The sequence below is a fragment of the Polyodon spathula genome, chromosome 37 (assembly GCF_017654505.1).
Source record: "Polyodon spathula isolate WHYD16114869_AA chromosome 37, ASM1765450v1, whole genome shotgun sequence".
Classification (NCBI taxonomy): Eukaryota; Metazoa; Chordata; class Actinopteri; order Acipenseriformes; family Polyodontidae; genus Polyodon; species Polyodon spathula.
In genome coordinates, this window is record NC_054570.1 from 255,001 (window position 1) to 282,581 (window position 27,581).

General features: G+C 42.0%; 2 protein-coding genes across 4 annotated transcripts in view; one reads left to right on the plus strand and one right to left on the minus strand.

Annotated features, from left to right (window-relative positions):
* LOC121304148 (treslin-like) overlaps nucleotides 1–2,972 on the minus strand; it is a 13,222-nt gene extending 10,250 nt beyond the window's left edge. Inside the window, exons 1-6 of the mRNA XM_041235112.1 lie at nucleotides 2,275–2,972; nucleotides 1,616–1,886; nucleotides 1,119–1,357; nucleotides 550–790; nucleotides 271–403; nucleotides 84–109 (exon numbers count right to left, since the gene is read on the minus strand). Of these exons, the coding sequence (XP_041091046.1) occupies nucleotides 84–109; nucleotides 271–403; nucleotides 550–790; nucleotides 1,119–1,357; nucleotides 1,616–1,886; nucleotides 2,275–2,967 (1,603 nt within the window). The 5' untranslated portion in view covers nucleotides 2,968–2,972. The remainder of the gene's footprint in view (nucleotides 1–83; nucleotides 110–270; nucleotides 404–549; nucleotides 791–1,118; nucleotides 1,358–1,615; nucleotides 1,887–2,274) is intronic.
* A 2,315-nt stretch (nucleotides 2,973–5,287) lies between these two features.
* Nucleotides 5,288–27,581, plus strand: part of LOC121304121 (furin-1-like) — a 47,779-nt gene continuing 25,485 nt past the window's right edge. Inside the window, exons 1-2 of one of the 3 annotated variants that reach the window (XM_041235079.1) lie at nucleotides 5,288–6,001; nucleotides 13,488–13,803. In XM_041235079.1, the coding sequence (XP_041091013.1) occupies nucleotides 13,579–13,803 (225 nt within the window). In that variant the 5' untranslated portion in view covers nucleotides 5,288–6,001; nucleotides 13,488–13,578. Of the gene's footprint in view, nucleotides 6,002–6,468; nucleotides 6,621–9,109; nucleotides 9,129–13,487; nucleotides 13,804–27,581 lie in introns of those variants that run through there. The other 2 variants (XM_041235081.1, XM_041235082.1) reach the window with 2 other exon arrangements.

Sequence of the window (27,581 nt, forward strand, 5' to 3'; positions counted from 1 at the left end):
GCTAGTTGCTCCTTGGTATAGTTCAGACAAATAGACTGTTAGATCCTGCTCTGGGTTTGAGCTCTTTCCTTCATCCAGCTCACCTCCCTCAGGGGCAGTGTGCAGTAACCTGCTGACAGAAACACTTCTATCAGGTAACAACATTATATCAGTCATTGTCATAGTAAAAAAAAAAGACACTCCCACAAAACACAGTTACTGTTTCTCTTATTCGAACATTTTACACAGATATCGTGCATATTTAAAAATCTTGCATAGTACATGAAATACCTGATTGACTCCATCAAGTTGGAACTGACTCCTGACTGATCAGACAGTGGGAACCAGCCCTCCACAAGAGCTGATGGTCCTGGATGGGTCGAGGACAGCTCCTGCTGTGCCCAGTCAGGGACAGGAGGGTCTTCTACAAGGAGTACGAAAAAAAAAAAAAAATCTAATAAAAAAATACAAAAAAAACAATACCACACTACTACTATCCCAAAGAGATGATAAAAGCTGTGTTATTTTGTTTTGCAGGACCCACTGAATAATTGTACTGCAGCACCTCACCTGCGCTGTTCTCTTGCTCGTCCTCTATGCAATCATAAAAATGGTTTACGACACTAGAGACGATGTCAGGTAAGTCTGTGGAAAGTTCGTCGCCACCCTGGGACACCAACTCATTCAGCAAGAGGCCTCCGTCAGATGTAGGTTCTGGGTAAAGTAGGGTGAGCAGAGCTGTGGTGGCAGAGAGTGGCGACAGGACCCCAGTGCAGGGAGAGAAACCTCCACTCACATCAATGCTAACAACCTGAAACAACCAAAAAAAAAAAAAGTCTAACGAGTCACTCATTTTCCAGCTGATTCTTTAAACCTATTTTGTTCTCTTGATTAATGTACCTGTACTTTTAAATACTTCCCTAAACTAAAAACAGGTCTGATACTTAAACACTACACAGTTATATATCTGCTGCCTCATGAAAACACTTTTTTTAAAACAAATAAAACATTAAATTAACATTTATAATTATCATAGCACAAAAAGAAAAAACAACTTCTTGTAGAAATGTGTCTCTTATAATTGAATATTGATGGTTATGGATAAAAGTTTAAATACGATATACTGTAAAATAACCAACCATATGAAGACCCTGCACAGCAAGCTCCTTTAAAAGCTGTTGAAATGCAATTTTTTCTTCATAACTCCCAGTGGTTTCCTTAGCCTGTTGAAGTACCCAGGTGTCAGTTCTCATCGCCCTGGGTTTCAGGCAGCTCCAGTCTGTAAGGGCTTCTTTCAATGTTACATTAACCAGGTTGGGCAAAGTGCTCTGTCTGCTGGACATGGACTCCAGGGAAATGCTGCAAATGATCATGTCTGCTATAAAAACATTAATCAAAGGAAAAAAATAATCATTATTTGGCCAGCGCTTAATTAGAATGCAAATTTGTTCAAAAAATACCTAAATACTGCAGTGCCTATGCCAACTTCAATAAACAAACATCTGCAGAGGAATTGTTTATGAATTTATCAATGACAAAAACACAACATTGAGTTCCATGGGTTTAAGCTTCTGCGCTCTGTCCAATATGCCTTTGTCAACTTTGAGGGGGTTTCCAATATGTAAATATGTTTTACCTTCTCCACAGCGAAGAAGTCCATACTGCACAGGAAAAGCAGCACGGTAGATCCGCTCTGAAGACATCAGATAATTAATGCTGGAGTCAAAGGGGAACACTGCTTCTCTTACTCCAGGCAAATGGATGGGAGAACCTCCAATGAAGGGCAAGCACTGCATTAAAGGTGTTACTTGTCCAAGTATACCGTGAAAAGGCACTAAACTCCCGCCAGCCAGTCTCAATGCCTCAGATAGAACTTCATACCCAGCATGATCTGTAGATTCCATTAGCTGTAAAAACAAACACACAAAAACTGTATTTAGTCCAGGTTTTTGCCCATGAGGGATGCCTTTCTGCTACAATGAATCCCTTGCCCCCCCAATGTGCTTATATTGTAAAACTAGGCAAGATTAACGCCAGAATGTAGTTATAGTTTCTAAAACACACTGCATTTTATTAATGTAATATGTTCTGCTGAGCGTTATGTGTAAGGTATTTTACATATTCCTAAAACTTAAAAAAAAAAAAAAAAAGATTTCAAAAAGTGTAAGAAATGGTGTCAAAACAGGGAGAATGAAGTTCAAATAAAGGTTTGTGTTTTTAGGTTGTATAACACAGTGGAAATGTAGCGCAGAGATACAACAGTAAACCGTTTTAAACATTCGTTAAGCGTCCTACCTTCCCGCACTCTGTAGTATCCAGCCAATGCAAAGCAACTTTATTCTGGAAAATCATCTCCTGGACAGCCCTGGGCAGGATGTCTTCCAAAACATCTTTATAAGAATCACTCGTGTCACCTGAGCACATGAACGCTTGAAGCTCTGCTGTGGAGTGCGGACACGCAGAGACGAGAAACACCACATTCTGACTTTTCAGTGATGACTCGTCTTCTGCCAAAGCGAGGTTCGGTGGCACCTTGCTGCCAGGCAACTGCCCTCGCCTCCTGGGTCGCAGGGCTGGTTTGGTCGGGGAGGTGATGTCAGGCCTGTCCCACTGAAAGTCCAGCAAAGTCTCTTTCAGTGCTGTTTGGATAACCTGCCCCTTGGGTGCCAATAGTTTCCCCTTATTCAAATTCTCCCATGCCTGGTTTTCTTCAAATTTAGACCGACACTCCCCTTCGAAATCCTCGAAGTTCTTGGCTTTGAGCTCCCTAAAATCGGAAGCTCGGTATATTTTGCCCCTGGCTCCACGCGAGTTGTAGAATTTGTACCCCCATTTGACCTTTTCCAACCCAAACCTGCATCCAAAATAATTGAGGATTTTCAAAACACCGTGCTCTAGGACATTCGTCTGGGCAGAAACACCACCCGAGACAGCCCTGTCTCCAGAACTCGATGTGTCGATCAGAAACACTAAATTACGAGAAACCATCTTGCAATTAGTATACTTTCTGAAAAATTAAAAAAAAAAAAAAAAAAAAAAAAAAAAAAAGTTGTTGCATTTGAAACAATCAAGACAGCCAGGCTACTTGTATTTTTTTGTTTATAATCAATTACATAATTTGTTTTGTTCGCCAAAAATGTACTTAAAAACAATAACATAGTTTTACCTTATAAAATGCTATTCTAGTTGTATTAGTATAATGCTATTATTAGACTCAGTTTTAAAAACACATTTTCATTGCAGTATATATTACAATGCGTGTTGCGATGCATAATTACTATCCCTCCCTCAGTTAAGATACATTAACGTAAACAGAGAACCAGTTCTAAAAAATGAATCAAAATCGTTAATATATATACATATTCATGAGCGCCGTTTACACGTATAACGGATGTATCTGTTTTACTTAAACTTTAGCTGCCAAAAGTAACACAAAAGATAATCTGTTATTGTTTTCCTCAGACAAACACTTCAATCATTCGCCATCTTTGGTTTTCTTCTTCGCTGACTCAAACCCTTCGCGCTCACCACTGGCTCGCCCACCCTCTACTCCCATTGGCTGTAATCTAGGATCCCCATTCCAATTGGATAAGAATCCTATGTGCGGTCCATGGAAGCCAGCTGCCAATTCGACATTCAATACATTCCACGGAAAGCGCGTCACGATTGGCACGCATGTGGTAAAGAGGTGCCGTTCGGCTGTCTGTGATTGGCTATGTCAAATTTAACAGCTATTTTTTAAAATTTAAAGAGGCTGAGTGGGACAGTCGTGGATACCTCTGTCCTGTTTACATTTTTTGAAATGATTCTTATTCTTTTCAATATATACTATACACAGAATAAACAGTTTTAGTGTTTTACAATAAACGCTTAAGATAACAACTAAGGTGTATCTTTATTATTGCCTCCACAAGAATGCATGACACTTATTTAGTCTTTATTTAAATGAACATACATAGTTAATTAGTTAATATAACAGGACAGACTTTTAATGTAACCTTCGGTAATTATTTCCAAAGCATATACCTGTTCGATACAATGGCATTTCAAGTGTTTTAGAAGTAATATTTGAATATATATATATATATATAGATATATATATATATATATATATATATATATATATATATATATATATATATATATATATATATATATATGTGTGTGTGTGTGTGTGTGTGTGTGTGTGTGTGTGTGTTTTTTTAAACAGCCCACACGTGTGTTCATTAGGATAACCCCGAGTAGGGTTTCCACAATCACACCGCGGTTCTAATTTGAACGCGTGACGTGTACACGCCCCGATAAACCACAGACCTACTAATGCAGTTATTGGTTTCAGGTGGTGTAGTTATGGTCTGCATCACTGAAGACAGACCTTCCATGGTATAATGTGTTTGGGACGCCGTTGAAGTTACACACGCACACAGAGAAGTAGTTGTTTTTTTTTTCTTTTATGTTTGTCCCCCCCCCTCTCCCCCCCCAAAAAAACGAGTATTTGAGGAATATGGACAGAGAATAAGGTTGTGAAGGTAGGTAACTGTGCGAAGTACGGGGATTGTTGACCAGTAAAAGAAGAACGTTTATGCAAAGCCTACGGCTGAAATGTTGTAGCACCACTAAACCGTCAACAGGCCGATTCGTGTTTTTATTAACTATAACATTTTAAATAGAAATCTAATCTTTGTAAACTGCCTCAGCCTTGGTTAGTCAGAAAATGCATAGACCCTGGAAGAGAAAAATAAAATGTAACCTGTGAACCGTATTCTCCATTCTCAAATTCCTGGGAGATTTACAAAGAACTAATTATCGTTCACCACGTATATGCTTTCTCTGTAGCCCTTAGCTTCTGCAGAGAACCAGTCTTCAATTCTATTTTGAAATGGCTTTTTTTATACAGCGTGCCTCGTTTGTAGCAGTTGTAGAAGGCCTGTTGGGCTCTGAGTGAAGTTCTGGTAAGCAGAGATCAGTGGGGTGCGGTGCTGGTGCCCCTGAAATGTGTTAATTGTCACGGCAGAATGGTGGGTGAATAGCTTCACAAATTACCATGTGGAAAATGCTCTGTCAATGAGGGGAGCCCTGGATCATTTAGAATAGAGAAAAACCGAGACCCATTCAAACACTTGAGGGACGCCAGTAGGGGGCGCGAGTGGAACACTTTAACCGCTCGTAATTAATGAGACTGGGGAGGGGGAGTGGCTGGACTTTTTTGTTACGTGTCACTGGTACGTATTCCTGCAATTCCATTGACGTCGTTTCCCGTGGTTCGTGGACTGCTTCTTTCTCCGCAGGTCGGTGTGTGTCTGGGGGGGGGGGGGGCTTTGTATTTTTTTTTTTTTTTCTTGCAAGTCCCGGAGCTCGTGACGGGGATTTAAAGTAAGCGGCGCGTGCTAAGAGGAATACCGTGCACTCGTTGCATTAAAGGTAAATAGGGAAGGGGAGCGTGAATAAGACAACAAATAGAAATAAGCACTTGGAAGCTTTCGGAGAACCCAGGGAATATTTGACGTGCTACAAAGTAATCTTTAATGCCACAAGCCGGGACCGACATATCTGGCTCCTGGAGTTAGTATCGGATTGCATGCCCTTGCTCATTGGACGGGGTGTTTGCTGAAGCACCTATAGCGGAGAGTAGGGTTGCAGCTGAGACATGGCGCAGACGCTGCTGCCGCCTGTGAGGAGGAGCAGAGCCGTTTAAAAACGGGATAAAGACCGCCCTTTTTGAGGGCTTTCACCCCGGGGACGAGTCAGGAAGGGACCCCGGGGAAAGAGGAAAGGACAACAAGGAGCCCCGGGCCGTGGAGTGGACGCGAGATCTAGACTCTGTGGATTGCATTGCTAGAGAATGATTCCCACTGGGGACACCTAGAAGTGAGCCCCAGGAGGAATGTGGAAACAAAAGACTGACGGAACCGCGCATCGTTTCTTTGCTGGAGACACTCGCTGCATTGCTTCGTTCTGCGCTACGACTGAGTAAAGTAACGAAACTGAGGGGAGCACATCAAGAGCCGTGTTGGGCTGAAAGGTGAGTCCGGGATGTCCTGTTGATGTTACTAGTCCAATGTTGTGTTCTCTTGTGTATTTACAACAGCGTGTGTAGTTTTGATCTGATCATTGGGAGAACGTGCTTGTGCACAGGTGAATGCATACTACACGGATCTTCCTGACTTATTTTGCGAACGGTTCAAGTTGTGAAAAGTACACGTGTTTTACGTTGTAACCTGTGTTTAATCAATCTCTTTGAATCCAGCGCTATTCTGCAAAGCTGTCAACGCCGCGCTGCTTGTTAAGCAAGTCTATTGCGGCGTAATCCAATTCCTACAGCATCCCCCACTCGCGGGGGAAGCTGCGAGTCGGACTCTCCCGGGTTCCTGGAAAGTTCTGCTCCCGGTAATGAAGGCGACGCTTCTGCTTGTGGTTTTGTGTGTGCGAGTCAGCGCCAGGCAGCAGTAGAGATCGAGGGAGATCATGCCCCGAACCAGTTTGCCTAGTACTATAAAATGCCGCTTCGCAACCAGGTGGAGTTCAGTCTGGACTTTCAAAGTGTAATTTAAGAAAGTAGCTATCGTCGCTGCGTGCTATTTCAACTTTGGGGAATTGGACCATTAAGAAGGACAGACTCCAGGAAAACAAAAACCTTAGAGGTAAAACGCCTTGAAATGGATGTCTTATAACGTTTGTATTGTTTACATTATCCTGTATATAAATATCGAGTTCTTTCCTGGGCTTGAGTGCTGAACTGCTGTTGCTTGCGTAAGTAGGTGCCGTGCACGCTATTGTAAAGCCGTTTATAGGGCATTATTGTATTATAACTAATGGAACGACGTTTTAGCTTTTTCACTACGAGGACGGAGTGATAGCTCTGTTTATTTTTAATGTCTTAAGAATGAAAGCCGGGTTACAATGACTGAACAACATGCGCACACATGTTGAGGTTTGGGAATGCAGGTATCTTCAGTTCCTCTCCTTGTTTGCGGGCAGGTCCGTGTTACTGTTGTGCAGACTTTGAGAATTTCGCCTTTTTTTTTATGGCTCGAACATTCTTCCCAAGTCATTCTACAGTTGTGTAGGTAACTCTCTCGCCATTCGAGAACGGGTCCAGTCTTGTACCTTCTCGTTTGCGTCCCGATTTGCATTAATAAACATGAAGTTGTGGTATTTAAATTCTACCTAAGATTGTTACTTGCGGTCTTCTAATCGTTTTGTCAAACAAATTCATCTGAAATATATATGCAGCTCTTTTTGCGTTTAGTGAAAGTACACGTGCTTTGGTATTTCAGAATCACATGCGGGGTTTGAGAATCGCATTCATTCTCAATTGTTCAGCCTTGCTTGCGAGCCACAGTAAAGCCGAGCCGTGCATACCGAGTACTGGCTCTTTTTTTATAGAGCATATGGGCATGTGTTGCGTGGCGTGCTGCTTTGAAATTATACAAGTGATCGTTCAATTGAACAAGCTGGGATCGGTATTTGTGAAATTGTAGGACGTATTTGAAGTACGTCATGCTTGTGATAAGATTCGAGGTGTAATCACGAGTGATATTTAATCAGAATAACCTGTTGAAGGGTCATCTCGCCGTTGTAATTTTCATACCCCCTGCTGCGGCATGTCGGGGATAGCTAAACTGGAAACAAGACTGTAAGCCAGTCTCCCAGGAATAAAACACGTATTTATAAATCCGACAGTGAGCTTTTCAACACTAAGCGGGTTAAACTTGTAGTTTGTCGCAATTTGTATTTATTTTTACTCCAGGAAGGTTGGCTGACTGTGGTTCAATCACTGGCGATTGTGAATAGGGTGTAAATAAGTTAAGTCACAAAGACTAATGGAAATCAGATATTTGTTTCCTTGCATTAAAATTAGTGTTGCATATTCTGGTTGCTTGCATGCTGCAATTATACTAACTCACTTTAAAGCAGATTAGCATAGTCTCTAATCTGAAAAGCAGATCCTCTTGGCTAATGGACAAATCCTTTAGGACATCCCACTATATAATACTGTGTTTTTATTAAAACTGAATTTTAATAGAGGTAAGGGTCTCTGTCTAGAGTGGGGGAGGAGGAGAGGTATTGACAGACTTATTAGTATAGACTCCACTCTCTCCACAATGGCCTTTTTCTGAGACTTGCATGTATTTCTCTCAGGACCCTGGGAAGGTCAGTTATTTCAGGTACAAAGCTTCAGAAACAGGTTTTGGTTTGATTTTGACTACCTAAAAACCTTTGCCCAAGGTGAGTTGACTTGTGTAAATATTTGAATGTTTGTGGGATGCTGGCACAGAGCTACCTCCCATGGTACGCAGTCCCAGACTGCTGTGTGCCTTCCTTGTCTGGATCTGCTAGACCAGGGCAAAGTTTCCTTTGGAGATGCCCGTATTCAATGCATGCTCATCATGTCAGTGTCTGTAGGTAGAGCCTTCCACTATGGCTATCTAGAAGAGGTGTTTTTCTCAAGCCCTCAGTGTGTTCTGCACGCTCCCTTATTAATCCTGAGTCTCCTTTTAATGCACTCCGCTTGCGTCCTGTGCCTGCCAATGAAAATGCCTGGGACTGTTTTGCATTTCAATGCAAATCATAAACTAATGCTGACGGAGGAAGCTGGCTTACCCTTGCCATCTAATTTGTAGGTCTGGAGTGGGGGGGGGGGGGGGGGGGTGGGACTCCAGTCTAGCTTGGACAGATTTCCCTGTTGACTTCCAATATTTGACACAATCTTATATAGTATAAGAATATTATAAAAATAAATTCTAAGCATGGCCTAATGAGAAACCATAGTGTCCTTGGTGTATGTGTTTTAAATGCATGCAGGAATTCTGTATATCATTAAAATCCCAAATGTAAAAAACTCAGATTTTTTTGAAATTTCAGAAATATCAATTAAGTGTGTGTGTGTGTGTGTGTGTGTGTGTGTGTGTGTGTGAACCCCCCCCCCCCCCCCCCCCTACCAGCAGGGTGTGCAATGTTGACTTTGACCTGAAAAGAGCTTTGATTCCCTGACTGAGCAGGGCTGGCTTCAGTTTTAACTGCGCTCTGTTTATCAGCTTTTCTATAAGTTAGTAAGCTGGCAGGTTAAAGCTCAGTGTAACAGAGTGCATTTGCTGCTCTGCCTGTAAAAACCAGACGCTTCCACCTTACCTGCTGGCATTGCACAGGTGAGTCTGACAAACAACTCTTTTTCTCTCTCTCCTTGAAGCCTTCCTAAATTACTAATTTTAATTTTGCCCTATGTGAAGAAGTGCTTCTCAAATGTCTGAGGCTACAGCACAATGCATTGGAAGTTGAGCTTGCTCTTTGGGGCAAAGCTGTGCTCGAAGTTATTTAAGTCAAAGCACCTGTAAAGCAATGTCTTCCTGCAAGTGCTTGTGTGTTCACTGTCTGTTTTAGAGGTATTGCTTTAAAGAGCCTTTTTCTTTAGAGTGTGTGCATCCCTGTGCTATACACACTGGCATGGTGGTTTCCTTTTGAAGAAGCGGTGCATTCAGACATGGTAAATGTGAAGTACAGGCTTCTCTGGTTTGGTTGCTTCAAGGAATTGAGTGTCTGTCCCAGAGTTTTATATGCAGAGTGGTTTGCTTACTTAGTCTTGATGCCAGAGGTGTGAAGGCAGGAAGCACAGTTAATCCACTGTCTCCAGTGAGTGTTGTATGGCTGCTATTTACTGTAGGATCTGGGGTCACTAGTCCAATGATCCTAGGGTCTATGAAGGACTGCATGTTTTTCTTGATGGATACATACCGTCTAGCACAATTGCATCTACGGTTTGGTCTAATGTATTTATTTTTTTGAATACATACAAGTGGCACGCTCTTATTTTGACTGGGCATTTTGTAGGCAAGTTGGTATACAAAACATGCTGATGTATTTCGGTTTGATTTGACTACCTAAAAACCTTTGCACAAGGTGAGCTGATTTGTGTAAATATTTGAATGTTTGTGGGATGCTGGCACAGAGCTACCTCTCATGGTGTGCAGTCCCAAACTGCTGTGTGCCTTCCATGTGCCCTGGTCTAGCAGATCCAGACAGTTTCCTTTGGAGATGCCTGTATTCAATGCATGCTCATCATGTCGGTGCCTGTAGATAGAGCCCTCCACTTAAACATCTCTTCTAGATAGTTGTTCTCAAGCCCTCGGTGTGTACTGCACACTCCCTTATTAATCCAGAGTCTTCTTTTAATCCACTCTGCTTGCGTCCTGTGCCTGTAAATGCCTGGGACTGTGTTGCTTTTCAATGCAATTGATAAACTAATGCTGACGGAGGAAGCTGACTTACCCTTTCTGTCTAATTCGTAGGTCTCGTAGAGCCCGGGGGGGGGGTGTTACTACAGTCTAGCTTGTCAAAGGTTTTTATTGAGGGTCATGTTTGATGCCGTATAACCAGACAGATGTTTAACTCTGTGCATGAGTTGGACAGATTTCCTCCCCACAGCTGGGGACTGAAAAGAGCTTTCCTCCCTTAGGCTTTGTCATTAAATTGCTCAGGCCCACCTATATAGTTTGCTGTTTTTTGCTTGCAGGCAAAGACTAATGAGAGCCTTTCTCATGACTACTTCTGTCAACTGGTCTAGCCATCCCCTCATTGGTGTGGTGGCGTAGTCTTTTGGTTTTGTAGGGTAGAAGTTTAAAGTTTCAGGTGCCAGTAGTAATTTGAGGGCAGTGCTGCATATTTAGCACTGAGCTAGGCTAGTAAGCACTGAGATCTGCAGCTGTTAAGTTTTCTCAGTGCACGCTGTGCTTCAGGGTTCCTGTGCTGTTGCAAGTATTCTCGCTACGAAGAGCTCTTAAGAATTCCTTTGAAATGACTTGGAAGAGTGCGCTTGCTTGTCTGCTCCCATTTGTAGAGGCTTGATCCACAGACGAGGGGAAGTCTGTCCTGCATAAGGCTGTGGACTAGATGGTTTTTGCTTTCATGTGAAAGCCCTAATATTTCCTGTTTACAAACACAATCCCTCTTGAGGGTTTGCTTTTTATAAAACTGGTCGCTTTAAAGTTCTAATAGTTGTCAGGAAGAAGGTCCAGTTGAGGTTTAAAATGGGTTCCTGTGCCAGCAGTAATGTTCTTCCCGTGCTTCAGGCTGCACTGCAAACCCCTCCTGTGCTTCAGGAATGTGCTCAGCAATGCAGGGCCTGGCTGTTGCAGACGGTGGTGGGAACAGGTTGTAAAACATGTAGTGAACCAGCCAGACTGCTGCTCAACAAGTACAGGGCATGTCAGTGTGTGGGCTTGTCTCTGGGGTACACATCTTGCACCACGACTGCCCTCTGGGTCAACTGTCTGTAGAAAGCAATTGCAGACTTTGTCTCTGGGTGGGGGAACGTGACAATAACAAGTGTAATTATACATATCTTTTCCTTACCCTGAAAAAGCTAATTTTTTTTTTTAATAAATTGTTTTGGAACCCCAAGGTGAAGGGTTTTTATTACATATATAAGTAGCAAGTTTATCGTCCTGTTTTTTAAAAAAAAAAAAAAAAAAAACTGCTTAAATCCTGCTGACGTGTTGCCGACAGGAAGTATTGATTGAGAACGAATGGTGAGGAAGCTGTGCAGCACCACTGCCTATGTGAGGATGCCGAGACGAGGAAGTGGTGTGGGGGTTTCATTTTAAAACTGATTTTTAATGCACTAAACTTGTTAAGGTTCATGTTGGAGTGTTTTGAACACCAGACCTGAATCTGTCTTTTGGTCAGGCGGCTTTTCTATTGTGATCTTGATACACTCACTATAGAGTAGTGATGGCTCTGAACCAGACCCAGGTTTTTGTTTCAACCTAGTATTGGAACCTGACGAGTCCCATACTGGCCTCTATCTGAACTATCATTGCAGCTACACACTGTTTTTAAAGTCTCAGTAAGTCCTGTCTTTTTCAAATAACAATTTTGGGATTCTCAATTTCTGTAGATAATTTGATTTGTAGGATTATTTTTGTGGCAGTTTCGAGATGGACAATTGATTGCACCTTTTATCTACCCACCACCAAATTTACATACCGTGTACTTTAGCTGTAATGTTTTACTGGTTTGCTGTCAAGCCAAGGTGCTTGAGCAGGGCTCTAAGTCTAGATTTTTAACTACTGGCCCCGGGCCACTTAGCTAGTGTTTTTACTGGCCCGGATGCAATTTTATCTTGCCCAATATTTTTTCATGATGGTTTATTTTCGGTATGTTTCTATTTGTGTGGTAACCAAAGAGAGCCCATGTCTCAAAAGAAAGTGACTAAAGGAAACCTTGCGAAATGTTACTTCAGCCACTAAATGTATAATCTGTGAATGGATGGAGTGAGAGCAGCATTTGCACTGACTTGAGTACAACCAGGTATCCTGTAAACAATTCAAAACAAGGTTATTGAATAAAAAAAGTAACTCTACTTGGATTCATCTGATGTTGGTACTTGGTGGCTCATTGTAATTAGTAATGTTAAACTATTGTAATGTTGGAATGTTTTCTATTGGCCAGGTTGCAATATTTACACCAAGATTTTATAAATGTTAGAATTAAACAGATGTAGCATATTTAGGTTGCTGTATTAAGTGTTATTCTGAATACACTACAGCAAAAATTATTGGTGGTTTGCACAATATATGCTACTATTGCTATAATTGGAAGAGAGATGCGCTGTGATGTTGCTGCTCATTGAGTTCTGTATTTTAATTCGGTAAACAAACTGAAAAACTTGTGCCTAAGGAACTAGGGTACAGAGCGAAGAAATCTAGTCTTGGGCATTGTTTGTTCACTTTGTGAACCCCGCTAATCTTTACCGGCTTATGCTGTCTGCTTGTGCACATGCATTTGCCTTATCTTGGGAACGTAAGAAACCGAAGTTCGGGTAATAAAATACAAAGGTTGCACCCTGTGTATTCAAATAGGAAACTCTTTGAAATTCCCATCAATAAACACTACTAAAACAATATTCATAATACAAAATAACAATCCTACTTGGAGCGTTGTCGCTATATTATACTAGTTAAATGTAACCAGCCCTTTCAGGCCTGTGGCGCTTCATAACTGCGGCCAAACTGAGTTCTCTACCGGGCCATGGTTAATGTCGAACCCTGTTTAGGCAAATCAAAAGTCTTCTGCTGTGTAGACAGTGTGGGAGAGGATTCTGCTACAGCCGGCTGTGAACAATGAACTTTTATTGCAAACCCATAATTTAAGCACTGGACAAACACTGTATGGGTAATGATGCATTTTATATTAATCATGTCTATGGTAGATCGTATACTTCATAGTTAAACTGTCTTCACCTTTTTGGAATGTTGCTGTTGGCGGTGCTAGAACCCGCTATGGAACAATTAATTTTATTGCAGCTGAAATATATGGCTACTAACTGAATTTGGATTCAAGACATTTGCATGTAAAGTTTTGAATTCAAGTCCATATAAATTGCAAGTGTGATCTTGCAGAATTTCTTTAACAAGATTGCTGAATACCAGATTCTTGCCCTTTTCACCCAGGGCTACTGGACATTTGATTACGTGTCTTGTAAATTAGAGGGGGTTGTTCTTCTCTTTCAGGTTTTCTTTGCACTGTGCTGATCTCTGTGGACTCTGAGGTTACATGTGCCCGAAGCAGTTGTGGTCATTTGGAAGGTACCTGGACTGAGGGATGGTTTCATATCGCAAGGACAGAGGCTGGGGACCTGCACCGTTCCTGATGGATCTCAGACTGGGTTTGCTACTGCATGGGACGCTGCTGGTCATTCTGGCTTTGCTGGTCACTCGAACCACAGGGCAGAAGATTTACACCAACACGTGGGCGGTCCAAGTGACTGGGGGAGCAGAGGAAGCTGACCGGATAGCCAGTAAACATGGCTTTATTAACCACGGGATTGTAAGTACCACAAACGCATTTGATACATTCACTCGCATACCCCTAACGCCTTTTCACAGCAATTCATTTTTCAGGCTGCTGCAAGGGAAGCCCAGCATGAATTGCGGGGATGCTTTGAAGGAAGTATTCTTCTGGGAATTGATTTCTTGTGTTCATATGAAGTCTTGGTTGTGAAATGCCGTGTAGTGGTGGTGTTTGCGCTTGGAGCAGAGAATGGGGTTCTGGATGACTATACATGCAGGACAGTCCCATCCACAGTACCTGCACCTAATACAATATTTCTACTGTAGGGTTTGTCTCATTCAGGAACCTCATTGGGAGGGACTCTTGAACTGCTATGTCCCCTGTTGGTGTAAGTGCCGTTGATTTGTGGTGAGATTCTCTGAGCTGGGCTCTTCGTTTTCTGGTTCCTGGTATGCTGTCATGGATAAGGATGCATGCTGGCAGTTTCTCATGATGTCTGCCTCCCACAGTGCTCATCGAACTAGTTCCTATTGGGGGTGGGGGGGGAGCTGAGCTTGTTACCTGTACACTGGCTAATCAAGCACATTCGAGACATCCCCTGCACACCTCATGTACTTTGTAAACAGATGATGCATCTTTGACTGCTGTTTTTGCAAGCATATAGAGAAGCTGACCTTTCAAGTTCAGCGATTGTTCTTTTGCAAAACTGCTTTTCATGTGTGCAAAGTACAGCACAGCTGTATAAATGTTGGTTGTATTTCATTGCAACAGTGTCCAGGTAGTTCTAGTCAAGCATATCCAATCACATGTATTTTATATAACTAGACTAGTTCTGCTAGTTGTGGGCAGCAATCCTCCTACAGTAAACCTGCAGGTATGCACAGCTTCTGCTATTTGCATTTTATTGTATGCAGTAATGGTAACAAATACAAGTAATCAAGGGGGATTATTAAATTGGCTCAGTTAAACTGGACAGGACTTCCCTTTTTAACAAGCTGTTATCAGAAGGTTGCGTATACATAGAACGGTGTTCACAAAGGGAACGAAAGTGCAGTATGGCCAGTTAAACATTTACTTGTTTGCATTACTGTAAATGTCTTGTTTGCTTTTCTCGTGTATACCTTTAGTTATATTGCTAGACTGCTTGTAAATCGCAGAGCAAGGAATGCACGTCCTTGATCATCATTTAGCTGGCAGTGTTTGAGCAGAGTGCAGGCATTCAGCATATCAGAGTTTGTACTTAAGCAAACTGAAGCTTTGTAGGCATGCAAGAAATTAAACATTTATTTATTCTTGCCAGTCCAAGATGCCTTGATTATAGTTCCTGCTCCACACCCCTGTGCTTGTTCACAAGACTCCTGTCTAGTATAGTATTAATAGCACATCAAAATGTATTGAAGTTGTTTATTGCGATGCAGGATGCACTCGAGCTTTATTAGAGTGCTGACATTATGTAGCAAGTTGGTGGCATTCTGTGTAGATGTGCCAGAAAAAAGATTTTAGCCGGTTGGTCATTTCTGTAGCCCAACCCAAAATGCTTTCTGTGTTGTACAGAGCATAGTGGTTACTGCAGCAGTGTCTTGTGTTCTCTGTGATGGAAAGTGTCTATTGTATTCTGAATGCTCCATGCAGGAGCAATGGCACTGAAATCCCCCCCCAGCTTGCTAAAGATGCCTGATTTGTAGGTGGAAGTCAGAATACTGGATCTGATTTCTTCAGTTACTGTGCAGCTGCAAGGCTCCACTTGAACAGTTCCAGCTAAAGTTAACCAGACCCTAGATGCAGCAATCTGTGTTGTGGTAAGAACAAGTACTTCTGTTCACTTTGCTTTTTCAGAAGGATATCCCGTCCACTTTCTGCCATGCACGTGTCTCCAGTGGGATCCCTGTTGGTGTTGCATGGATTCTTGTGTGCGTTTGCAGCTGTCCCCCACTTGGTATCTCTTCCATCCCTTAACCTTGTATGGGATGTTTTTAATTGCTTGGACATCTTACCCTCTACGGAGGGTGGTGTTACTGTGGTCTACAGAGTGTCTGTCTGTATGACCTTGCTTTCTGTAGCTGCCTTAAATGGTTCTGTATCTGGAGTGATTTGTACAGGGCAAGGTCTGTTGGCATGTTGCATTCTTAACAAGTAACAGCTGGCAGTGCAAGGCAGGACAGTCCTGATCAATGGACCTGAATTACCTTTTCAGCTATAGATGGATCTAGTTTTCCAAACCAGTCTGATTCCACAGGGAAATGATGAGGCCGAGTAATTGGCTGAACACAATCCTCCCTCTGGAGTGTCCTGTCCTCATTGATGAATGTCTGATTGTGACAATAATTTGCACCTAGGGAAATAAAGCCTGGCTTGGTTGTAACCCCTGCTGCTGAATGAATTGTAGACTTTGTTTTGCTAAAGCAGCCAGATGCTGCTTTGCTCATCTTGGCCTGTCTGCAGGCACAGCGATTTTGAATTCAAGCTCAGTTTTAAAAATCGGTCCTTTTTGATTATTTTTTTAATAATCACAAATGCAAACCCTGCTACACTCTACTATGAGAGACTTTTATAATGGTCTTGTGTTGTCAAATGATGTAGTTGCTGTAGGATGGTACACGGTTTGTGCAGGACTGGGCACTCTGGTCAGATCAGGGTTTGGTTTTGTGGAGAGGGGTTAGTGTTTTATATAGCAGCTTTATAGGCGAGCATCACTAGGTTGTGTTTTGGTTTCAGTGTAACAAGAAAAGTTTGAGATCCAAAGGCCTAGCCCAGCTTATCTTGGTTCTCTTTCTGAGAAATTGTGCAGACGGCTGAACAGATGTGATCAGCTGGATTGAACTAATCTTTCCTGATTCCATTCCCCCAGCTGACCAGCTTCACTTTGGACAGGGTTCAAGTAGGAGATGTCTCAGTGTTTTTATTTTATTGGCAGCTGTACTTAAAATAGCTGTTGCAAGCTAACTAACTCTGGACTGGATTCCGGGTCTCTAATTTATTAAGCTACACAGTGCGCAGGGGGACAGGAAGGGACCCGTTCAGGCCTCTGCTACACCAATAAATGAATTAATTGTTTTTTTGCTTTAAGTGCATCCTGGGATGACTGTGCTGCTTGTTGGCTCTTGTTCAGGATGCTTTGGACAATCCAATCCTTAGGAAGATTTGGTCCTCCCAAAAAGCAATACAATGTAATGAAACCTGTCCAGGGTAGCGCTGCACGTCCGTCAAAGTTTCAATTAACGCAACCCATATGTTTAGTTATGCAGCATCCTGAAGTTTATTTTTCTTGTCAGCAAGTGCATCAGGGATGACTAACTGCATTCTTAAATCCTGTTCTCAGCAAATTGTCAGAATGCTGCAATAGCAAGGACTGCCTGTGAGTGGGGGGAAAAAATGACCACAAGCCTCTAGTGTGTGTTTGTGCTTTGTGAATCCCAGGGGTGACCGCATGGGCACTGGGGTGAAGATATGGGTTACTTGGCACTTCTGCACTCGGCTGAATTCCCCTCTGCACACTCTGTAGTGGAGTTTTCTTTCTGGTTGCACAAAGGGTTCGTTTCGGGATAATTCAATGAAACCTGTGGTTTTTTGTGTGAGTAAATCTTCAAACACCCCCCAGTAGATGCGTCGACTGCGGTTACAACAAATACGCTGCTTTTCTGCAGCTCCAGCTCTTGGGCAAGAAGTGATGTGAAACATGACATCTGTGTGGTTTTTAAACTGAGTTTAAACTGGTTTTTGTGATGCTTAATCGGTCAGGTACTTTCTACACAAATAATTTACACGCCAACTGAACTCTGACAAATAAGCAGGCTGCTAGTGAGGGATGTTTGGTGCAGTTGAGTTGATGTGATTATGGAGATGAATAGGAGACTCTAATTTCATTAGAGAACGGCACTACTGCCAGAGGGCTTTCCATTAAGATGGCCCAGAGGAGACCTTGTGCTTGACGGTTGGTATCTTGGTAAATTGGAAATGGAAATCGGTTTTGTGTGCTGAAAGTGGCTTCGCTGTGGACGTTTTTTTAAAACACTTTGACATACACCATGTTTTATATTGTTATAAGGAGGAAGCCACTTAATGGCAAACCTAACAAACTAGACCATGCTGCCTGGTGTAACACTGTGCAGTAGAGTCCTGTACCATGTAGCAGCGGTAGCTGATAAAATGCATGTTTCAGCCAATGCTGTACCCTCCTTGCAAGGGAAGCCTTGGCTGATGCTGTCAAGCACAGCTTCTCCTGTGTTTTGTGGCCCTGCTAGCAGCTGTGTTGCTGGCGTGAGAGGCTAAACAAGAGTTCATTGTTGGGTTACAGTATTGCACCGCTGACATGTTGCATAACAGACAAGTGGGTTGGGTTTGAGTCCTGACTCTGGATAGTACTGTTTTTTTTTTTTTTATTCTGTAGTCTGTCAAACAAGTCCAGGGTTTCTTTTGTTGGTGCATTGCTCGGATATCCCGAGTGTTGAGAGGGTGTTTCGAGATTGCTAGGAGCTCTGCACCCCACTAGGCCAAGCGCTGCTTTCCCTTGCTTCAAAGTAAGCTACTCCAGTTATGAAACTTTAAATGCGTGAAGTTGAACAAAGTTGCTAATAACAAGCGCACTTCATTTCTTCATTATGATGGTGAAAAAATGAAACTGCTGTATAGGCAGTCACTAATGTAAAAATAACAAAGTTCTGCAAATGATCTTGTTGGTGATCAGTGCTTCCCTCTGATGCATGTGGCCTAATTAGATCTGGAAGATTTAGAAGTGAAACATTTCCTTTTTGAAGCGCTTTGCTATAGACCAGTAGTCCTCAAAATCGTGGCCACGGGCAAATTCGTGCCCACGAAGCCAAGCCATCATGTCAGCGGCAGCTGTTTTTAAATTATGGGTTGTAGCGTGGGAAAATAAAGAAAGCTTTAAACATGTTTTCCAACAAAAGCACCACAGCAGTCTGACAGTGTTGCTCGCTTATACTGTGCTTGTACGTATTACTTTTTTTAAGAATGGCTTTTGCGATACAATCAACCAATTGAATATCTGCATGGTCTCTGCGGTAGCCCAGTCATAAGTTAGCTGGGTCGGACATAAACTGTGTCAGTTTCAGGTGCAGGTAACGACTAAGTTTTACCAATAGGAGAATCTTGTCACTTTTTTACACAGCTGCCAATCATAAGCAAGCAGAGGCCATTCACTATTCTGCATGAAAATTGAAGGCAAGTGAAAGGTCTGACACGCTGTCCAATCATTCGTGAGCGGAGGCGGGGTGTTAATATGATGGGCAAGCACTGAATTTCGCAGACTGTTTTGAGAAATAATACATTTCAGTATTTAATTCAATTTTCTATCAATTTATCTAGTTACAAATCCACTTTCTCTGAATAATTGTACCGAAGATGAGCGATCTTTAAAACTAGTGGTGTTGACAAATATGGCAAAATGAAATGAAGCGAGACACCATCTACACTCTGTTTATTCATGGTTTATCTGTGTAAACATGCTATTTACAAATATTTGCATTGCATATTTTATGTAAATTATTTAAGCACAGTATGCACAATTACTACCTGAGACTTGGCCTTATCTGCAGTTCAGGGGTCCCTGCTGTGTCCCCTGGCAGTCTTTACCACCATCTCTGAGATAGTCATGTCCTTCCATATACCCGAGCATGCTCTCTTCTCCTGTGGGGAGGTTGTGTTCCAGTGACCCTGTCAATGATCTGACAAACCCACACAATAGGCCCTTTCTCGGCTCCCCTGCTTAGAGGGGATCACACTGCAGTGGCTTTCCTTTTGCAGACAAATGCAGCTTTGTACTCGCATGGCCATTCCCAGGCTGCGTCGCCAGCCTCCACTCCTGCTACCACCATGTGTTCAAAGTTTTTCCTAAAATAGTCTATCTGCAACAACTTAGATTTTTGTTTTTGTTCAAAACATTTACACTTTTTATTATTGCATGTTCAAAGCTTCAAAACCACTCCCTGTCCCCATCAGGAAGTGCCCAGTCCAAAGCTTTAAACCCTTGTTTTGACCTTGCATAATCTCCCCTGCCGTCCACCGCTTCGAAGGCTACTGAATCTGCACTGGTGGATTAAGCCCTGGTAAATGAATCTGCTCATTCCATGGATTCCTGCTACTTTCATTTGCTGTGGTTCCAGGTGGACTGGGAGCCAGGTGTTTATTGGGAGCAACTGCTTTTCCCAATGACCGTGCTCCTGAGTGGTCTGCCAGTTCTGCATCTGTTTTAGGTGTGTGGTACATTGGTTCAGGACCTCGCAATAGAAATCCAGGATGATGTGCAATACATCTAGAAATTGAGAAAGTGGATGCAAACCTGAAAATAAAATTGCCATATGAACCATTTGCTTAATCTGTTCCCAAGTTCTGCTTGTTTCCAAGATATTCAATGTTGCAGTAGGAGGCAGATGTGTTTCTTGCTTTCTCAATTATTATATATATATATATATATATATATATATATATATATATATTTTAGTGTGTATATAAAAAAAAAATTGGACTGTCTAGCTTCCAGCTGACTTTACAATCCAACCCTTAACTAATGTGAGACTTGAAACCAAGCCTAAAGAATTGTCAATGAGTACTGGAATTGCTCGTCATTCGCACAGTTATTTTAGTACCCAGTGGAGAGCTGATGTGGCTGTGCACAGGCAAGGCTCCACAGGTTTGTGCACAGGTGTTTCCTTCAAAAAGGCCCAGCACTTTAGCACTGCTTTCTCTTTGTATAATATACAGTATCACAAGTGTTACTGTTTTCAGTCTGAGAGATGTAGTATCTATTCTTCACCGGAGTCTGGTCCTCACAACCTGAGAACAAACGCAGTTCTCTGAATGAGCATGTGTAATTTTTTTTTTTTTTTTTAACCTAGTTCTGTTGTATTCTTGCTGCAGGCCGTTGTTTCAATTCCTTTACTATTGTGATGTACTGAATACTGCAGTGCTACCAAGTGATTTTTAATCAAGACGCTTTTACCATGAACGTCATATTTACATGTGCTCCTTCATACATGATGTTGCCCACTGAAATTAAAGTCCAGTGCATTGTGATGCCCAAGGCAGTTCTTCCATTGCTTTTGGGATCCAACAGCACCTACCTGACTGCAGCCGGAACATGAGGGCCAAGGGTGCACCTTGAGCAAACAAGGGTATTGTTAGGGTTATACTGCTGACTCTGCATTACGGAAGGTTTTGAATGAAGAGACTTTGTTCTCGGCTTTTCATTGTTGTTGCATTGGTCATGTACATATGAAGGGGGATTGGAAACACACTCCCATTGCATAGCAGTATGATCCACTACAGTGTTTCTAAGCCCTAGCCTCCTCTTAATGGTTCCTGTTATAACTCTGACATCTCCAGTATGAAACCGGAGCTTTATTGCCCCACAAACGATGACTTTAATTTACCTTGTTTTACCATTGCCTTGGAGCAGATGACTCTGAGGAGGAGATGAATTTGGCTTCTCCTGGGAGCAAGCCTGAAATATAATGCAAGTCTATTTTACCCTTTTTTAAACTGCAACTCCCATTGCCTGCCGCACTCTGCAAAGTCCAACGTTTAAATCTTTTGATCGTTGTCTAGTATTATCCTAAACGTCTCTCGCAGCCTTCAGCTACTCGGCCTTTTCTGAAGCGTTCCTGTTGAAATAAATCATTCTTGCGGCTGCAGGTAATTGTCAATGACGCTAATGAGCTGCAGAGATTGAGCGGGCAAACCTTGTCTGGTTCTGTAATTAGATATTTTTATGTGAAAGTGGGGGTAGGATCTGCACACCAGAAAAACCCAGGTTATTGCTTTTGTAGCTGCTGGGCACAAACCATGGCCCTCGTTTTAATGTCTCCATAAAACCTTCAATACAAATTTATCTGAATTAGCCAAGAGTAACTAACATTGATCCTGACAGCTTGCTTGTTGAGTTCGCTGGAAATATAATGGCTGTTCGTTTTGTCTCCAAGCATGCCAAAAGCATTTTCGTCTTCTGTCTCAAAATATAGGCTGCTGATTACTGTAAATGAACCTGGGCCAGACTGGTGCAGTGTTAGGAACCTGGGTATGCAAGCTTAAAAACAAGGTGTGTGTGATTTTTAGACCCATGGATCAGGTAGCTAACTATTTAAATATAAGATTGACAGTGATGCAGTATTGTAAGGGTGGACTAAACGCGGTTTTGTTGGGAAGCAGAAATGAGATTTCATTAAAGAACGCAGTTTAGCCTGTCCAGGGGCCAAGGTAGACTACTGAAAGGTAGAACATGTTAATTACAGTAACATTAATAGCAAGTCTCTCCTTGTGCAGGCATGTTCATTTCTGATCAAGGCATTGTCCTGTAAAGCCATTTGCAGAGTACTTTTGTAACCTGTTTTAGTAACTCCTCCTCCTGAGTTAATCAGACATTTTTTAGTTATTTTCTTTTTAATCGTGTAACAGCAGAAAGAATTGACCTCGTCATTAGAAACTCCACCCCCCCAGCCATTTAATGGATCACAGGGAGCATTCTGTTTCAGCTGGTGTTCCGGAACACTGAGGAGCAAGCAGGGGCACCTGATTGGCTGGAAACAGTGGGATGTATTCCATTAGCCAGTTCTGTATTCGCGCAGCTCGTACAAATTTAAAGCTTGTGGTCTTAGACACTGGAGGGAGTCCAGTATATGTTTTTATAGAAAAAGCAATTAAGTGGTGCCTTTGGGCATAAAGGGAGCATAAAGCTGGAATTTTTATTGGAATGGACTCTTTTTTTATAGAGGCTATTAAGGATGTGCATTGTAGATTTTGAAATGGCCGAGCACTGGTTCCAGAGATCCTGCTTGGTACAGTGACTTTCTAAAGCTGCTTCAGACTTCATCACTAAATTTAAAAAATGCTTTTTACTACAAGAGAATGAAGTAGATCATTTCAGATTCTTTCAATTAAGAAATTGAATTCCCTTTACAAGTTCTGTTGAATCCTGCTGCATGTAAATTCTTTAGACAGGGTAATGGTTCTTTACACAGTAGCTAGTGTGTTCAATTCTACACTGTGGGCATACTGAAGACTTCTTGTTCCTAGACTACAGGTCTCTTGAAAGAGGTACTGTAAACATTAATGGGAAAGTATCTGCCTGCAATCCAGTAATTGCACTTTGTTCTGAGTTTGCTAACACACCAGTAGACTCTGAATGCAGTTTTCAACTTCACTTTCCCATATTGTTAGTGATGCAGACTACAGTACAAGCTTTTCATTACCTGCTCCCCCTTTTTACTTCTGTTAAGTCCAGGGTTCATGGGGCTTCCTTGACATGACTAACCAGTCCTGGCAGATAGATTGATTGGTTAGCCTAAAGCAAATTGACCCCAACAGAATGGCGCAGGAAAACCTTGCCCTGCATTCTGCGTTCTTCCAAACAGGATGTTGCCTGGCACTCTATTTACCGATGGTTACAGAGATCAAGCAAATACTGTTTCTCTTTAAAGTTTTGAATGCTAGTTCCAGTTAACTGGTTTCACCATATCCGTTTCTGAATACAGAACCTGCTCGACAAGTCACTCCATCTTGGCACAGTGTGGAGTGTGCAAAACTAAATTGTTACTCCTTTAACCAACTGCATTGGTTTGTTTTCTTTTGAAAACTTGGCAACAACAATAAAATGTGAATTTAATCTGTAGAACTGCGATCTTCTGCCCCACGAAGCCTTGTAAGTTAGTTTTTCCTGTGGTGTTGCTGTGCAGTTTAGCATCTCCTTAACTTTGTCAGGACTTGAAATTTGACCACAAGGGCTATAATTGGAGCAATTAAAATAGTTTCTCAAGAGTAATTGTGCTTCAATGACCAGTGGGTGCAGTCTGAAATGTTAATGCAAGGATGACTGAGCAAGTATGTATTTGCCTGCCCACTAATGCCATTATCCTCTTGATTTAACTAAAAGATGTGTTGTCGATTGGGTGGAGCGGTACAGTAGCTTTGCTTTGGCAGAAAGACTGTTAAGACAACTCCCAAGTACTTTACTGCACTTTGTGGTTACAGGTTTGGGCCAGGCTGTTTAGTGGCTGATGTTTTAACATGGGCATAGATGCCTCTCCTCCCATCTATCTTTACTGCCCCCAGCCCATGGGCCCTGGTATGAACTCTGAACCTGGGTGGTTATCACGCCAGCCAGCATGACCCCAGCATCGCTCCCTGCAATCTGGGATCCTGCGCGGGAATGGAATGTTCCTAATGGAGTGTGAATGAACTCCATGTGCCAGCGATGCTCGAACTGAAGGGCACACTTATCACAGAGCCTTATGGAATAGCAAGGCGTGGAGGGGGGGGGTGGGGGTAGAGATTAATTCATTGGGACTGAAGAGAAAATAAAAAGCCTGATGAGAATATATTTACCGCATGCTGTGTCTCTGCGAGAGCCTGCAGGTGAATAACCTTGATGCTCTGCACGGTTTATAACTTGCTCTGAAATTCCTCAGCATCTTATTCCTCATTCCTGAAGCATTTCCAATTTCAATGCAGTCTCTGGGCCTCTGCTCTAACCAGATGGTTAGGTGTGGTAAAATGTGGAATAGCTTATTTAAAAAAAAAAATAAAACAAATACCCTTCAACCAGACCCTAAAGGGAAATAAGGCAGTATTTCAGGCTTCAGAAAATCCTAAGATTGAAGAAGCTGCTAGTTTAAAGATCTGTTTTTGTTGAACCTTATCTGTGCTTGGCTATAACATTTCAAGTTCTTTCTATATTCTGGGCACAACCAGCTACGTTACTGTAGACTCCCAACCCCCGCCCGCTTGTTGGTGTGGATTCTTCAAAGATCGCTTTGCTGTCCTGCTCCTTTTTGAAAACATTCCCTGTATCGCAGCATTAATCACGGTCTCCACTGAAACCGTGGAACAAGAACCTGCCATTCAGATCCACCCTTATTTTTCCAGCACAGCGCTTGCTTTAAGGGTTGTGTTTTTCACAGGATGTGCAAGCCTTTCAAAGGCAAAACAAGCCATTGCTAAGATTACCATGTAAACACTCCAGATTAGCACTTGTACACTGAGGCACTTTTAGATTTTTTTTTTTTTTTTTTTGTGGTTTTGTTTTTGTTGCCTGTATTAGTAGCAGGCTGACACTCTAGCTTGTCCATACCCGTGCTGGTATGCTTTCACTTGGTTTGTATTTTAGGGTCCATCTCCTCCCATCCCAGTATTGTGAGAAGGATGGAGTCTGTCAAGAGCAGCTGTTGGTTATTACTGGATCTGCTGTCTGTTTGAGGTTTTGAATCCTGTGTAATCTGATTTGTGGTTTATTCTGGCTTCACTGTTGCTCTCCAGAGTGCAGTGGAAAAGATTATCAGGCCACTGACCAACTTCATTGGTCATGTCACTTGTGAACTCGCATGCCTAGTACTTTCCCAAAAGAGAAAATAACCGCCTTTTGTATGTTTTAACTTTTTTTTTTTTTTTTTTTTAGTGTAATTCAACTATGGGAGTATTCCTGTAGGAACATTTTTTGAAAAATTTTACTAAAATGTAGTTTTTTATTATATTTGATCTTTTAAAAAAAAAAAAAAAAAAAAAATTTGGATAAATGACACTTTCAGAGCAGGTGCGGTGACTTATTGTGCTGATTTTTGACATTTTACCATCAAGTTATGGTGGGGGACGGGGGATACTATGGAAGTCACAGGCTAGTAGCGTGTGTGGCCATTGGAAGCAATACAAGCAGTACATCTGTGACGCATGCATTGCACCAGGTTTCGGATGCTGTCTTGTGGACTCCTGGCCCATTCCTCTGACCAAATCCTCCTGTAGTGCCTGGATAAGCATCTGCCTGTTCAGTGGTCTTGGGGCTGTGGAAGCCACACATCTCTGTTCATGGCCTGTCATTGACAGTGGCTGTGAGCACCCAAGACTGCGAGCCACAGTACACTGCCCTAGTCCAGCCTCCAACATGCCAATTGCACGAAGGCTCTGCTCTCTTGACAGACATGGTATATTGTTTTTGTGTTTTTCTGTGATTCTTTATTGCTTTTATTCAAGCTTGCAATTCAACATATGAAATCACTCCATATCCAGTGTCCAATCAACTGTCTCACTGTGATTAAGTGCATATGCTTCTGTCAGTCACTTGAGTGTGTCTTGGTCAAGGATGAATGATCGAGTATTTTTTAAAATATTAATTGTGAAGCATGAATACATGCATTCTACAGATGCATTTTACATGACCTTGTAGTTACTTAAAGGCATTTTATCCACCCTTACTACTGTAAATTCAAATGCTTCTCGGTAACAATTGTGGTTATGAAAACTGGGACTGAATTATATAGAGAGATGGCAGATCAGCTGTTCAATCAGAGGGAGCTCAAACAGAGCTGGAAAACGGGATGAAAGAACAAGTGCTGTTTGCAGAACTCTGATCTCTGCCCTTCTCTCCTATTTCATTGCCTGGGTTCTTGCACCTTCTCCTCCTGGTTTTTTTTTTTTTAATGGCACTTAATAATCCTGCTCGCACTACAATGTAAAGCTCCGATTTGAAAAGGCTTATAGCTGCTCAGCTGTGCAGATACCACAGAATACAATTCAGCCCAAACAAACAAATAACCTGCAACGTGCTTCTCTGATTCCAAGCCTGGTCTGCCAGATACAATTGGAATTTTAGGAAGATTTACTTTTTTCCTTGCAAGCTGTTTTTGTCTCCTCCTTGCTCGGGTTTAAAGCTGCTATCGCTAATCTTGAATGAGGTGGAGATTTTCATCCTAATACTGATTTGCTATAGTGCCTCTTATTGTTGAATATGGATACTGTGAAGAGCACATCTTAAGCCAGTACATTCTTGTGAAAGACTGACTGGTTCTGGAAGCTTCAGATAAGATGTTTGTATGAAGGGCTCTCTTCCTAACCCATCAAGGTTAGAGTATAAACCAATGCTTTGTTGGAACTTGCTCAAAAAAAAAAAAAAAGCTGAAGGGCTTTTGTCCTGAATTTAAATCTTTTAACATCTTTTAAACAAAAAAAAATTCACACTGCAGTTCTCCTCTGTCTCGAAGTGAACGCAATACACCCAAATACTGATCTTTTGTCACAGTTAGTATTTGGTAATTGTGTACTATTCTGCAAAGTGCTCTTCAGTTTCCCTGCAGCTGGTTTCCTAGGGAACCGCAGTAAGAGACAGACTCCAGGAGGACCAGAGGTTTACTGTTGCAGAACTGCTGTGGATCGTTTAAGTTCCACTCATTGCTGTGTAAGGATGTCCGAACCCCCGGCGCGACGCAGAGGGTTTTCTGTGGCTTAACCAACACGCTGTGCAGCTTGGTGGCACAATCTCGTAATTGTAGCAGAACCTGTTTTTTATTTATTTTTTTTATAGCTACTTTCTTGCCTCAGGTTGATACCCTTATGAATGAAATAGCTTTTGGACCAAAAAATAATTTGCGTGACGGTCCCCCCGTCTCCTATACACTTGTTGTCCAGACAGGAACAGATGTCTTCTAGTAGGGGGAGGGGGGGTTTAAAGGAGATGTATCCTGTGTTCACTATACAGTTATGAGTGCTGAACCTAGTACTTGTGCTAAAAGGCTTTTGCAAATGCCAGCTTTTTATTTTTTATTTTAAACAATTGAGTGGCAAAAGGCTTTTTTTTTTTTTTTTCCTCTGATTGTTCTGATAACCTGGCCTTTTTAATTTTTTTGGATGCAAGTACAAATAATGCACTCCTAATACAAACCAACTCCATCCCAAGACAAAGCTGTAGAACGACAGTCTCCATCTCCACTGTGTGGCTCAATATTATTGGCTAATCGGGGAATTGGCCTGCAGAGTCCTGTTAGAAATGAAGTACAGTAATAACGTTTTTATTTTTAGGCCAGTGGGAAATGCTATAG